We start from the raw sequence: 16,130 nt of genomic DNA on the forward strand, positions 1-16,130 counted from the left end.
ATATTATGTGTATCAAAATACAGGGGAGACAATACCATTAATATCACATTACAGAGTGGATAATACAATATAGTGGAAACCTAACCCTAACCCTACAATCAATAAATCAAACTTTTAAGATTAAGATTGACTTCATTTAATTTTAGTGACTCCACTTTGCCTTACCATACCCTAACCATAATCAATGGGCTTCAATTCCCAACTGCAGTTTTTTAAAGTCAAAATGTGTCCATTTAAACATATAAAGAAAAGTACACACGCACGCACTTAAAAGCTATAATGAAAGGAAAACTGGCTGAGTACAAATGAAACAGGCATAAAAAGAAGAAGGAAACACCATCAAAAGATCCAACTGCACTGGGAACAGCAGGATCAGCTAGGGCAGGGGACGGTACAGGGAAGACCACATAATATATATGACAAAGACAATATGATATATTGCGTTACTACAGGCCAGACACTAGTTTTAAGGCTGAATTTAATTGGAAAATTCTGTTGACTTCCAGGACACATCGTGTGTTACTGCGAGATCTTGTCATTCCGTCAGAATGAAAACGGGAACAACTGCTGCCACCTATCACAGTTTGAATTGCACCACGCCTAAGAAATACAGTAAACACTGCTTTTAAATTTCGGTTCAGTATCAAAAATTCATTTTTTTTCTTAAATCCCTAATTTACACTGTAAGAAGTTTTCAAGTTTCTGCGATCTGATTGGATTTTAATTAACCTATTCCAAAAGTAAACCAGTGTCTCCTCTTATCCTCCATCGCTATCCCTTTCCTGTTGTGTCAGAGTATGAATGTTTCTCTTTGCGCAGATCTTTCATTGTTGCATGAAATCAGACCAGCGATTCAATGAGAGAAACAGGGAACGCACGATGAATGAAAATTAAAGCCACAGAGAGTGAAAGAGAGAGTGACAGTTGAATCGTGTGTCCGCGCGTGCGAGTCTGCGGGTACGTCATGGTGATTACATAGTAAAGGGTTTATGCTGATGCTTGAAAGTCACAGAGTGGCAATAGGCTGTTGCGTGATGGGAATGCCCTTTAAATCTTGTATTTCAGCTGAAGTGGCCTGACGACGCATGCTCAAGCACACAAACGTGTACAGTCTGGAGAGAGGGAAGACTAACAGCTACTGAGAAATGAAAGGCACAAGCGTGTGCAAGAAATGATGCCAAAGAGTGAGAAGACAGATAGGGAGACAGAAGATTAATTGATGTTAAAGAAGTTCTCTCAGTCTCTGCCACGCTGACTGTCCTCCCAGGGAGCGGCTTTTAGCCCCTCGCAGCTCACAGCTCCAGATAAAACACTAAACTATGCCCTTTGGGGGAATCTTAGTATGCACTAAGGCTGCTTGTGCGAGAGAGCAGGAGAAAAGTAATGTTATCGGAGTTTAACACAGAGTTCAGTCACATCTTCTCAGATGGTGAGAGGGAGAAAATGTCCAATCCATCACAGTCGTTCCCATTAAACCACATTAGAATAATTAATGAGCCCAACTCCCCCTCCTGAGTCTATAAACCTGTCCCGAACCCTTGTAGTGATGACTGTGAGTTTTAAGTGCATGCATTCGTGTGTGTGGGGGTGTGCAAGTGTGCCCATTTGCTCATCTTTAACAATGATAATATAGTGTTGGAATAAAAGTCAGCAAGAGACAGGCACGTGTTTCAGGAAATTTACCCCACAACCACTTCTGCTCATCTCATTTACCAGTCGTCTCTTACATTCTCTCGGTTTTCACAACCGCTCCATTGATTTATGGTGGAGAGAGCTGAAAAAGCGTATCTCCGAGCAGCCATGTCTATTACAATAAACACACCCTTATCTGTCATATTATATATTTATAGAGCAGTGGAGAAACTTCCTCCCGATCCATCCCCTTCATCCTCCAAGCTGCTTGTTAGCCAGATGGAAGATGAACTGCTCTCCCTTCAGCACATCCCGGGTCGCCCTTAGGGTCTCCTCCCAGTTGACGGAAGCTGCTTTGCCTGCGGGGGGATGCCTCGGGGGCAACTTTAATATGAGTCTGAACAGCACCAACTGGCTCCTTTCAAAGCGGAGTAAAACTGGATCTTTGGAGGCTACAGAAAAACAACTTTGCAGCTGCATGTAGCCGTCAGTCATCCGATCACCAACCAAAACATTAAAAACAGCTGAGACAAGCGCATCTTGTTGTTATGACATCATCCCTGTCAGTTATCTCCTGCTGTAGTTACAGCAGATGGGAGATTCTTCACCTTATCTTAAGGTGCAGGGGGATTTACGGGAATGGGCTTAATGCCTGTCGAGGAAACTTGTTGAAAGCATGAAGTACAATGCGAGTTTGTAAGGAGCGACGATTGAAAACGTCCCAGAATTTCGTACTTTATTTGCTGTGCAAGCAGTAAATGAGAAAGAATGTGTTTGTGCATATTTACACACCTCCCTGCAGTGTGTACTCAGTGACGGGACTGCTGTAGACACCCAGGCCAGCTCCTGTGTAGGCAGCCACCTGGATCTGGTACTGAGTCCAGATGATGAGATCTTTTAGCAGGCAGTAGTTCGTCTCCGGGCTGCTGATGTTCTTCTCCTGGTAGTCCCCTGGTAATCCTGCCAGACGGTACCTACACAAATGCGTGGTAAAAGGGGGAAACGAGAACATGGGGATTGGCAAGATAGACGAAAATGAGTGTTTTTACATCCTAATAAGTGTTCCTTAACATAACGACGCAATGCAAAAGACAGAGAGTTACAGATTCAACCCCATACTCAGTCTGTTGTTGTGTCTTTGGGCAAGACACTTTGCCCTCCTTACCTGCTGGTGGTGGTCAGACGGACCGGTGGCGCCAATGCTCTGTCAGTGTGCCCCAGAGCAGCTGTAGTTCTGTTGTAACCCATCACCACCAGCGCGTCAATGTGTGTGTGTGTATGTGTGATTGACTGACTGTGTTGTAAAGCACCTTGGGGGGTTCTAGGACTCTAGCAACTTGCAAATCAAAAATGAAAACTTTCATGTAATTATTAGCTTATGAGTGAATGATGCACCTTCTGCACTGCAACTGCTCACCTTTTAACTTTTCCTTTTTCTGATTATTAAATCTGATTTGTGCATTTATTTTTATCTAAATGTATTTCTCTCTGTGCAATAAATGTACTAAACAATTAAAGCTGCCTTGCCTACATTAAATACAGCTCGTACAATTTCAGAACTGTCTCATGACGGATTCAGGCCCATGCAAGAGCACGTGGCTATAGACCTCCACTGTCAGGACGGTCAGGAGGGGAAATGCACAGGATACATTACTAAATAAAATGGCAAACATACTTACGCTTGTAATTGATAGATTTTATGTAAAATTTATATTGAAACCTATCAATAATTTCTCTATTGTTCATATGTAGTTGTCATTTAACATACTTTTTCAAAATGAATTAACGAATGGCCGGTATAGGTTTCAACATAAAACGCTAACATATGCTAACATACTTCCGGTCGTCATGATTCCAAATTAAATCCCAAATGCTGTTTGGGTTGAATCGCTCTCCTCACAAAAGCATTTATTTTTTAACATGTAACGTATCCCGTGCATTTCCCGTCCTGACTGTCCTGACAGTGGAGCCCCCACCGGAAGCAGCCTGACGGTGGAGGTCTGCAGCCAAGTGCCTCTCGGCCCATGGCGGCTTAGCAAAACAGACTTTTGGAATATTTTACAAAGTAGTTAACCCACATTTATGAGTGTTCCTTGTTATGCTTTACAACCTGGGTCCACTTGCAACCAAATTATTGGCAGTGATTAAAAAGGAAGCAGCACATCTGTGTGAAAACCTGACTGATGATCAAGTTTAACCTGACTGTGAGTTCAGCAGGGTAGCCAAATGGACGGTGTCAAGGTATCGATTACAAGACAGATTCTAGCAGTCCGGGTGGAGCTTGGACACTTGAGTCAGGAAAATCAAATCAATTCAAATGTATACTTGTATTTTTCCCCCAGTGTAGTACAGATCTACAGATCTTCACATATAAACACAAAATACTACATTTTTTCTGAATCTACTCACAGAAACGCATTGTAGGTCTATGTATTACGGTGATTAAACCACCAGACATACTGCACATGCCGTTTTCCCCATTTTCACTTTGCCCCAGTTTCATTCATTTTACTGTAAATTAAGTTTAAAGATTTTCTGTAGAAGTTAAGACCTTTTAAAAAAATCTCTAAAGACAGAAACTATTTAATTTCATCACTAAATAGTGCACCTTCAAGGCCTTTGCTTTAGTACATGTGATATAAGTGCCCACTTAAAAAAATATATGGCCCAACAAGACAGCGAGGTGGAATACCACTTTAGTGCCGTGCATATCTGATGGAGCTGAATGGAGTAATAATCCCCATGTCAGCGTTTTAATATGACACCTATCCTCTGTAACGGGATGTTCCGACGATTCACTGGCTGACTCAGCACTCAATCACACATGCATATTATACAAACACACCTGCACACACGCACGCACGCACGCACGCACACACACACACACACACACACACACACACACACACACACACACACACACACACGCACGCACGCACGCACGCACGCACACACACACACACACACACACACACACACACACACACAGTGAAGAGGGTGATGGCAGTTCACTGCAGAAGTGTGAGGACAGACTCTCTCTCTCTCTCTCTCTCTCTCTCTCTCTCTCTCTCTCTCTCTCTCTCTCTCTCTCTCTCTCTCTCTCTCTCTCTCTCTCTCTCTCTCTCTCTCTCTCTCTCTCTCTCTCTCTCTCTCTCTCTCTCTCTCTCTCTCTCTCTCTCTCTCTCTCTCTCTCTCTCTCTCTCTCTCTCTCTCTCTCTCTCTCTCTCTCTCTCTCTCTCTCTCTCTCTCTCTCTCTCTCTCTCTCTCTCCACACACCACACTGATGATAAGGAGGAGGAAGAGGTACGACGGGCAAATGGAAAGATGGAACACATAGGAAAAACAGAGTAAGGGGCTGGCAGCTGACACAACTTGAAGAACAGAGAATCCAAAGGGGGAGGAGGGGGAAGCGCTGCCCTACAAAGCTGAAATGATACAGCAGGGATGTGCGAGTGCTTATTCCTGGTTTTTACTGATTTCTGAAGTGGAGGCAGTGAAGGAGGATAAAGATCTGATAACTTCTACTGCAATTATATGCAAATGTGTGTGAGGCAGCTGATGACAGCTTGATTACACAGTGTTTCATACTTCAGGTACTTCAGGTGGATGTGGCAGAAAAGGACAGCAGACCAAGAACAGCAAGAGCATCCTTAAAGAGCCCTCGTGTGAAAATGTGGAACGGTGTCTATTTCTGACAAAGAGCCAGAACAAAACCCCGTAAGGGCAAGGTCTGCTTCAATTAGCTCTATTGTACCTTTAAAGGCTGTAAACTATGTTATTTATCTATCCTTCTGTTTCTTATTAAAATAATTTTGTCTGGAAATTGTGTAAAGCTGGTTTTATCAGAAATACTTCGGATTACTTGCTTAGTCTAATAGTTTCAGAGATTACTATAACCTCACATTTGAGAACCTTGTACACAAGAATATTTAACATTTTTCTTTTTCAGCATCAATCACACATTTATTAAGATTTAGTAAAGCAATTATCCATCAATACTAGCTTATTGATCAGTCAATGTAAAAAAAATATATATATATGTCCCCCAAAACTTTAAATTATTCATGAAAAATCGCTGTTCATGTTGTTATGTTCTATTGTTGGTAGAAGGCAGGCAGTAACTTTATCCTTATGAACTTTATTACAGAAGGAAGGAGGAGCATTCACACAGCATTCATCTGGTAACCCTCAGCAGAACCTCCCCTGAACTCTACACTACACCTCTCTCTCTCTCTCTCTCTCTCTCTCTCTATCTATATATTTATATATGTATATCTATCTATCTATCTATATATATATATATATATATATATATATATATATATATATATATATATATATATATATATTTATATTAGCAGTGCCCTGCCCATGTACACTTCATCAATACCACTTAAACTAATATTTAGACATCCCAAAAAGCCCTACAATGGTTACCTTATTAATGGGACCAAAGTCATCAAATTGTACTTAAATATTCTTTTTAAAGTGTGGTTATGTCATCTGTGCCTCACTAACATTATTTATATTAACCCTGTTCATCCAGATTAATTAATTACAAAGCCTCTGATTAATGTAATTAGATTAATGGAGTCTATATAACGGATATATATATATATGCTGCATGTTTTCATTACCTGTTATTTTACTGTTTTAACCCTCCACACTAGAAACCACATTTTGAACCAAAAGTATTTCTTTTATTGAGAACATTTCAGCTAAAAACCCTGAATGAAACAACAGTACCACTAAAGTATGTAAATTTAGACACTTACAGCATCTTTAGACACTTTCTGCTCTTATATACCTTGCTGGAAAAAATCATGCATATTTAATTACATTTGTGTAGTTGTTACTTTTTGCTTACCACTCTGGTACAATGAGGTTAAATATAAGTGGACTACAGAGGCCAATCAGAGCCAATAGTTTTCACTGCTGTTGAAAAATAAATGTTATTACCAAGTCAGATAAAATGATAATCTGTTCTGTGCTTTGTTTCTGATTAAACTGGTCTTGTGACCATTTGGTCTGAGTGATTTTACCTGAGTACATATCCACGCAGAACACCGTTGAGCTCCGATTCTGGAGGAGGCTGCCACTGGACCATTATGGACTGGTTTGTGCGACCACTGGCCACAATATTATTGGGTGGAGCACTGGGTGCTTCTTCTCGCAGCATCATTCTAGGACACACACACACACACACACACACACACACACACACACACACACACACACACACACACACACACACACACACACACTATTAATAACTGAGGACAAGAGAGAAAACGGATTTTGATTTTAATCATTTAGATTTTTTTCCTGAGTTTGTCATCTCCACTGTTCTTGGGAAGGTTTAGTCAAACAATTTACACTTGTTGCTGAAAGCCCAGCCTGTCATTCATATCTTTACTTTTTTTCCTCTTCTGGTGGCCAAAACTCTACAATCATTAACTAAGATGATAAAAAAAACTTGGCAAAACAAACAAGTGTTTAATGCCTGGAGATTGTTCCACAGCCATTTAGTAACACAATCTTATGAAAATACATACTTCTTGCTAATTAAATGGTACAATTCCCAGATTACGCTGCACCCACACTGGTTGAATATATTAAAACCAATGGCTGATGGACTTATTAGGATTCTTTGTGTAAACAAAACTTTTATGAGAAGGCAACTCCATGTTGTTGTCAAACGAATCTGGGTAGACATCAGTAATCTGTTTGAGTAACTCATTTTTCTGTTGGCTGGATGATGCGGTGGTGGTAGGGTGGGAGGAGTTACCAGCTGACTGATGCAGGATCAGAGCAAGTGGAGGTTAAATAAACAGCAATAGATGTGTAGCGTCCAGCAATGGTCAGTTTAGGTACATCAGGGTCATCAAAGGGTGAGGTAGAACACAGAGAGATTGCGTCTGAATGTGCTTCTGAAGGTAACATCCTAGTTTAGAGCAAACCAAATTCTTTTTCATCCGGAGATGCCGCTTTCCAAGATTCGGAAGTTCTAACCAACACCTCATTTACACAGGTTCCTATATCACCTTTAGCTCCATCCATTCATGGTAAATGCTTAGTTCACTTGTCATGTTATAATTTCTTACTATTATAAACCTGACTCTTTTCTGAATCAAAACGAAGTGTGTATAATTACTTAATAAAGCAAAAATCCTAGAATCTTCCAATTAAGCCCTATCATCTTCTGATATTTACAATAAAGATCAAGCATGGTAATATTGTATATTTATACAGAATATCAAATGAATAATACACATTTGCCTCCGCTACATTTACTTCTTTTATTTTTTTTATTTTATTTACTTTTTTTACCGTGTCCTGTCTGGCTGTGAAGCAAACAGAATTGATGTCTGAATGCTGGTAACAAGCCTTACAGATTTACTCTCAGGTGGAGTGTCAAAGCGTCTGCTTTCAATGTCACGCCTGATACTTAAAACTTTATTGTTGTTGTTTTTGAATGCTTTGTAATTCCGACCAGACACGGAGTCAGAGGTGAAAGAGAAAGGAAAAGACAAAAGGTGGGAAGAGAGGGGGGGCTGGGGTGGGGGGGGTTCCACAAAAATAAACAATAATGAACAAGAGTCTACATCTAGACCTGCAGAAAGAGAAAGAGCAGAAAAAAATGGGACACAACAACAATACATCAGGAGCAAGCTATCACTGCGTCAACCTGATGAAGAAATATATAATCAACATTGTTTAACTGAACAATCACACGATAATAAATCATAGTGCATTTAGTGCCAATGACAGCCTTAAGACATGTGTTGAACGTGCCCAAGTCCATACTTATGAGAGCACCATGTGAGCACCTGTGTGTGTACATGCGCTTGTTTATGTAAGGTTTCTCTATAGGAGCGTCCAATAGAGAGTGTGAGGGACCACAGATCCGCCCCCCAAAAATGCGTAGGAGACGGGGGGAGCTCCAAGTCCCAGAGATCCAGGCGCTGCCCCAGAACACAGGAACCCCAAGGAGACTGCAACCAGAAAGGTCCCCGCCCCCCTCGAGAGGCACAGAGGATCGCCCCGGGGGGTCATAACCAGCAGCCGGCAGAGTCCCGGGAGATATCAGCGGCAAGCCCACAGGCCCGCCCGCAGCCTCCCACCCACTAGCCGGCCGAGCCCGGGACCCAGCGACCCGGGACCCAGGGGCGACCACCCCCGCCGGGGACCCAGCAGAGCCCAGGGACCCAGACCCCACCAGGCAGCCACCGGGATTGATCAGGCAGACGGCAAAATCTTAAACCCCCTGACCCGGGAGCCACGAACACTCAGGCAGACCAAGGCACCACATCTCACCTTTATGTTAATATTGTTTGATTTGATGCACTCCACTTTGAACTGCACCAATCCAGCAACTGCTGCATTTTAATAACTAGCATTAAAGGTGAATACACCAATATTTGCACAAGAATATTTTTTGTTTTAAACTCTCAGTGACACACTTTGCAGGGGGTATTTGGCATTTAATTTTTCTTGGCGTCTGGATAAACATCTCCTTCTGCCCCCTTTATTTGACTTTCTGCCCCCTTTATTTTGGTCCAAGATCATTACTGGGCTGGCCCTATTAAACACGTTCTACACCCCTGCTTAGTAGACTTAATGTAGTATTTTTAAGCCAGTATAAAAATGACTGAAACACAAATTTACATATATGGCATTATTATCCAATATCTTTGATTTAATTTATTTGTTAAGAACATGAAGATGCATTACAGTGAACATTATAATAAAGTCAATTTTTCTACTGCAGAGAGGAGACAACCCATAGAAGCACTGATTTGATCTAATTTCAGAGAAAAATAGAACAGGTCAGATGCACCTAATAAATAAAATTACTAACAAACGCAGGAATCTGTTTCTTTGCTTCATTGTTCTGGTGCTGAAAATATCACTAATGCGGATCAAAGGAGATACACAGATGAATGCACCTGTAGAGAAGATGTTCTTACGTTTAACTAGAAACCATAGAATGTGAAATATCATAACATATGAAATATCACCTTAATGGATCTTTGGGTAAATTTAAACAGAAGATCGGATCTTTTTATTGCAGGGATTGAGCAACACTTTGTATCAACTCCAAGAAAGAGAGAGTCAGGTTTAAAAAGTTAAAAGATTTATTTCTAAACAAATTAAACAAGACTAACTTTAAACACTATGTGTATGATGAACTAAGGTGGAGTAAGACTGAGGATGGTGTGTGTGAAATATGTTCAGAACCAGCAAATCAGGAGAAACGATTAGTTCTGATGGGAGTGAAATTATGTTTCGCTCTAAGCTTTGGTTTGAGACGCCACATTGAGATGCCATCTGTCGGTCTACGTACCCCAACGGAAGTCCTGGTTTAGATCCGGTATGTCGGGGGTCCAGCTTTATATCCTCTTGGAACTGATGCCTGTAGATATGCAGCGGTTGCCGACCCTTCCAGTCTTGAGTTATTCCCAGGTCACGACACTTTACTGGCATCTAGCGAGACCCTAAAGGATCGTGATGGTTCAGCTTTTATTCTGAAGGAACCGTTGCAGCAGGTGGAACATGCAACAGATTTAATCCAGCTTGTCGTTAGGTTCTTTTGGCTTTAAGAGGAAATGGATTGGCCACTCCGATAACTTCTCTAGAACGCTTTGAACTGAAGTTAAGATGACGTGGGGCATAGTTTTATAATTTGGATGTTTTGATTTATGGTTAAATCAGAATTTGCCACAAAAGGGGATTTAACAAACACCAACAAATCCATGCCTTGCGTCAGATCTGGGAGGTTCTGATTGGATCAGAAAAAGGAAATGTGATTTTTAACATTACGTGTGACCAGTCTAGTGTAAATATTTAACGTTATATTTCTTATTAAAATACTATCATAGGATTATAATATCAAGTAATTAATATTCTCATTTCACAGATTGATTGAACATTAGCTTCACATGATTATTTGATTATTTAATTGAGAAATAGATCTGTTTCTAAAAGAGTTCTTCTTTCTTGTGCTGTCCGGAGAAGCAACAGTTTAGATAAGAGCACAGAGCATGAGTGGCCTTGGCCCATATCTTGTAGATTAGGCTTGTGTCAGAAACTTGTGTTTCTGCTTGGGCAGAGCAAATAGAGCAGGGCCTTTTAGGTCAAAGATGGACAATTCATCACGCTACACACCTCTTATTTATTATTTGGAAATTAGTGGGTGTGGTTTACATCAATGCATTATTTTAAATCTGAAATAGATATGGATTGATCAGAAGTTGCTATGTCTATTGTTTATTTGAAAACTATTTACAGAGCAGCCTCAGAATTGAGATTAAATATTTTTGATCACAATAGTAAAGGAACTATTACAGAACAAGATTTTCAATAAAATCAGAATATTAATATTTAAGTGCATGAATTAATGCATCTGAACTCATGCAGTAGGAACTAGCAAATATGAAATACTTAGAACCAGACACAACTTTTTAAATTATTTGTATTTTAATTTGATTAAACTGATTTTTTTCCTAACATTGTTGGCATTTTTCCCACACACAGTTAGACATAAAACAATCTTGATTAAGGTGTGTGTGTGTGAGAGAGTTAGAGAGGGGGGGAGAGAGAGAGAGAGAGAGAGAGAGAGAGAGAGAGAGAGAGAGAGAGAGAGAGAGAGAGAGACAGAGAGTGAGAGTTACAATAATTAAAAAAAAAAAACAACCGGAGCGGAGGCAGTGACCGACGCATGCACGAGCCGTTTTCAGCTCTGTCTTGTCAAATGCACCACGTACGTTACGAAAAAAGTAACTTTAAATATTCAACCGAAAAAGAGGCGAGCTGAAGAAAACCTAGGGAGTTCTGAAGAAACTTGAGAAACAGCAAAGCAAGCACAGAGAGATCCGTTTCTGTGTGTGTGTGTGTGTGTGTGTGTGTGTGTGTGTGTGTGTGTGTGTGTCTGTGTGTATGCATGGGCCAGACTGAGCTCCCGGCTGCAGAGTTTTGTGTGGAGGGAGGGGCGGGCGCTCTATGTGACTGGCCAATCACAGAGCGTGAAGACAGTCTGTTACCCAATGAGGATTTTCCTTCAGCACGATTACACGACTACAGATATTTACGAGTTTTACTCGTTTCACGATCGTGTTCGTCAAAAATGCTTTAACCGTAACGGATACTCGTCTGAAACGAGTGTCCGGCTCATCGCTAGCTGTAACCACGCTGCCCTGCCTCCTCCTCCTTGCTGCCTGCCAGCTGTGATCACAAGCAACAAGACAGTAGTTCCCCCAGCTTCTTCGGGAAGCGGCGCAAAAAAATAAAATAAAATCAATACAAATTGGGATCTTGTAGGCGTGGCGGTGGGATTTCAGCCGTGGCGGGCCGCCACGGCTACGCCTATGTAAGGGAAACACTGTATGTGAACAGCTTGCCTCTGATTGGATAATAGCAACGAATCTCTTCCGCTGCCTCCATTTGTTCTCTAATGTTGATGTTTTATCTTCACAAATAACACAAACCTGAATGAGTTCTGCCAGGTTGTAGAGTTGCTAATGCTAACAGTTATCTTGGAGTAGCAGAGGCACGCTCTGCTCTCTCTTGGAAACTAATCCAACGACAGCGAGAGGTGGCAAACCAAGGTAGGCGAGTCCACAAATGCAGATCTTTACCTGTGACCTAGATCTGTGGGGATTTTCTGACTCAAGCGTTTCCCCATCCGTTTCCTATCAGCAGGACGTAGGTCTAGAAGATGATATTCACATTTAGCCTGCATGTTGAACTCAGAGTGACTGATTGTATTCCAGAAAAAGAACAAGTAAAAACCGTTTCTCACTGAACTTCCTCTTTAATACTACATGGATGCCCAGGTGTTTGAGGGAGGTAGCTCCAAGTCTGAAAAGCCCACTCCATCTTGAGCAGCACTTAAGCATCTGCTCTCTATCCATTCTGGTCCAATGCAGAACTCCTTCAGAGTTTCTCCAGAGCCTGGCCTTGTTTAAGTGGCACAAAGAACTCTTTATAGTGGTTTTAATGTAGTGGCTGATTCATGGAGTGTCTGGACCATTTCTCTTTGAAGCTGAACTCAGTCACAACTCCAAAAGCCGACAACCTGACAGAAGTAGGTTAAATCACTGCTAGTATAAAAGAGCGAAGCCCCTGTCTCTTATTCAGACAGTATGACCCCCCCCCCCTCTCCCCTTGGCATGACTCTGTCTCTGAATAAAATGTTGCTTTATCCTTACTCTGACATTTTTTATCACTTCTTCATTTTTTTCCTACCCTCTCATCTGCAAACTTCCACCTTTCATCCATCATGTCCTTTGGCCTCAATTATTTCATCCTTCTATCTTTACTCATCTTCCTTCTCCTTCTCTCCCCTCGAACATCGCCCGTGATTAAAGCTCCCGGCCTTCCTGTGACTGGTAAAGCACACAGGCTGAGCTGGTCAGCCTCTGGCTTTGCTGTAAGCAGCTCAGCAAACATAATCAGAGCCATATGTGCTAAAACACACACACACACACACACACACACATGCGCACACACACATAAACGTTGGCCAGCTTAAGACAAACTGATGGTCTTTTCCCTTCCCTGGATTATGACTGGAGATTTACATTACCTCGTCCCTGAAACCCCTCTCACTTCCCCCTCCGTGCTCCATTCCCCCCCCCCCCCACCACCTCAGAATCATTCTCTATAAGCTATCGAACCATTAGCCGTGATACGACTCCCTGTGTTTGTGTGTCTGAACCTGTACGTGCCTATAAATGAGTATGCATGTGTCCGTATGTGTGTTTGTGGGAAAGCAGGGGTGTGAAAGCTGTTAGCGAGACACTAGTGCAGGCGGATATGGAGCACAGGCCAGTGGTTTTACAGCTGTGCTTTACTTCCATTAGGTTAGGCACTGTCAGACACCAGGTGTTGCAGGCATACACTCTCTCTCTCTCTCTCTCTCTCTCTCACACACACACACACACTGGCTAATGGGCCTTGAGTGAACAAGATGGGCATTAAGGTAGCTGCCTGGAAATCTGGTATATATAATCCTCAATTATGTCGCTGTATTTGACTGTAATTGATGACGTTTTGTAAAATTTATACAAAAAAAAGTCACGGCAAGCAAATATCCTCCCGTTTGCACAGAACCATTTGACTGTGTGTCAATAGATAAAACACACACACACACACACACACACACACACACACACACACACACACACACACACACACACACACACACACACACGAATTGCTTTCTCAGCAAGTTCCTGGTAAATATTTTACACAGCTTCAGCATGAGGTTGTCAACTTCAAACAGGAGATTAAACACAAATACCACAAATCACCCTGCTGCTATAAAGCGTCTCCTCCTCTCATGCCACTGAACACACTCACACACGTGCTGCAACTAAACAAAAGTCCAAAACACAGCGCTGCATGACACACTTTCCCCGTCCCTTGTTATTAAAGAAAAGAGGCCATTTCCTGCAGGAGCTGTTAATATTCTCTGGTCTCGGCCTAAGCTGTGGGAATTAGGAAAACTTTCTATCTGTGTCATTCACAACCGTTTAACGCCTGCTGTGTTTCTTCCCAAAATCCTTGTGTACCCTGACTCTAAAATGTAATGGTAGAATTGGGATGTTAACTCTGCTCCTGTTCCAACACAACAGATCAGCTCAGATCAAGCAGGAGGAAGAACGAGCACCACGAACAGAGAGAGCAAGAGCAGGTGTGATGTGACTGGGTACAACCAGCTGAACGAATGAGCTTATTTTAGTCTTGCTTGACACTTAAATTCTTGTCTCTTTAAATGTTGTGTCGTTTTGCCGGAGGTTAAGAATGAAAAGAATGCACAAATGGAGAAGGATGACACATTAAAGAGGCTCCGTCAGGCAAAAATAGGGACACTTTGAGCATATTCTCACAATAAATCAAACCCAGCTGCAGAGAACATTTGCTGATGTTCGCGAGCTTTATGGCTGCCTTTCAGTAACACCATGTTTGTGATCAGTGATATATATACATGTACATTCTTCTGCATATCATGAATAACAAGTAAAGACCTTTAAATATACTATTTTAAAATTTGAATAATTTCATGGTAAACATAAAGGATAGAAACTAAAGGGTGGCTACATCGGGGTAAATAAAGATGTTTTTATGAATAACGAGCGATCAGCAGAATGTAAAAGGAACAGTATTCAAAAATGATGTAAAGCAAACTGCTAGCATGAATCACAGAGCCTTTTATAGGCAAAGATGCCGTTTCTCTAAAGCTCAGCTGTAAGTTAAAATAAAATGTTAGCTGAAACAGCGGGACGTGTTGCATTAATTACTAATGAGCTCAAAAGCATCTGTAACATGAGCTAAGGAGCGCGCTCCCTGATTCGTTCCTCCTGACTGACCTGAAACCAGCCGCTGAGCACTTCAGTCTACCGACAACTCATTCATTTACTCATTATTTTATTATTAAAGGCTTCATTTTGGGTGACCTGAAGAAAGGAGAGACGTCACACTGAGCAGCTATTACACTGTGCCTCATTAGTTAACAGAGCCCTATGTATTAATTATTACCTGTTAGGGTTTAGATGTAAAATGAGCCCATAAGACGAAATCTGAGGTTTTTGTCATAGTTTCACATAAAAATGGCCTGAAATGTTCAGTGAATAAGCAAGTATCCTATGTTTAAAAAAAGTGTAAAGAGTGGAAACTCTAACCTTGAAATGAACAGCACCATACTTTCAGCTCTCTCTGGTCGTTTAGCGTGTTTTTAATCTAAATTAACTGTCAGTGACAGTGTTTTTTTAATTTATTTTACATTTTCCTACTTGTTTAACATGTAGATTATGTCTAAGGGCTGTAATCTATCTTTTCTGGGAGAAAGTAAACATACAACTCATTCTCTATTTTAATTATGAGTAAAAAAGCACAGAACAAATCAAATCTTATCTCCCTATGAAGCCCCTCAAGTTCTCTTTTTAATTATACGTGTGTGTGTGTGTGTGTGTGTGTGTGTGTGTGTGTGTGTGTGTGTGTGTGTGTGTGTGTGTGTGTGTGTGTGTGAGTGTGTGTGTGTAAAAGAGACACAGATAAACTTTTATCAGATTTTCAGTATCAGAGTCTAACATGTTTAAGTTCTGACAGAAGAGCGAGATTAAAAAACCATGAAAAGCAAAAAGAATTGCGATGCAGGCTTTAAAGTGTTACGGTGCCAGAAGATCAAGGCGTAATCTGTCTTTCATCTGCTAATGCTTCCTTTTAAAGATGATGATGGTGTGAGTGCGGGTGACCCACAACTTCTGTGCTGATGTGTAACACCTGAGTCTTTACAGGTGAGATGCAGCTTCCTGGTGTGATGTTTCTCAGCTTTGATTGCCCTCCCATACTTTGGTTTCAGGTCCACTTACTTCCCTTCCCTCTTTACAGGAGAACTTCTTTAGTTAGTTGAAGTGCAGAGCAGAAAAAAGTCAATGTCAAGACAGGAGAATAAAAAATCTTTCCAAGCTCTTTTGACAAAGATCCACATCTGT

At 41.3% G+C, this 16,130-nt stretch overlaps 1 protein-coding gene across 3 annotated transcripts in view; it reads right to left on the bottom strand.

Moving 5' to 3' along the window:
- The window catches only part of sdk1b (sidekick cell adhesion molecule 1b), a 410,260-nt gene that overhangs the window by 83,645 nt on the left and 310,485 nt on the right, over positions 1–16,130 (bottom strand). For all 3 annotated transcript variants that reach the window (XM_070550118.1, XM_070550117.1, XM_070550119.1), the window contains 2 exons: positions 6,675–6,815; positions 2,425–2,606 (listed from right to left, as the gene is read on the bottom strand). In XM_070550118.1, coding sequence (XP_070406219.1) covers positions 2,425–2,606; positions 6,675–6,815 — 323 coding nt within the window. The remainder of the gene's footprint in view (positions 1–2,424; positions 2,607–6,674; positions 6,816–16,130) is intronic.

Source organism: Nothobranchius furzeri, chromosome 4 (genome assembly GCF_043380555.1).
Source record: "Nothobranchius furzeri strain GRZ-AD chromosome 4, NfurGRZ-RIMD1, whole genome shotgun sequence".
In the NCBI taxonomy this organism is placed as follows: domain Eukaryota; kingdom Metazoa; phylum Chordata; class Actinopteri; order Cyprinodontiformes; family Nothobranchiidae; genus Nothobranchius; species Nothobranchius furzeri.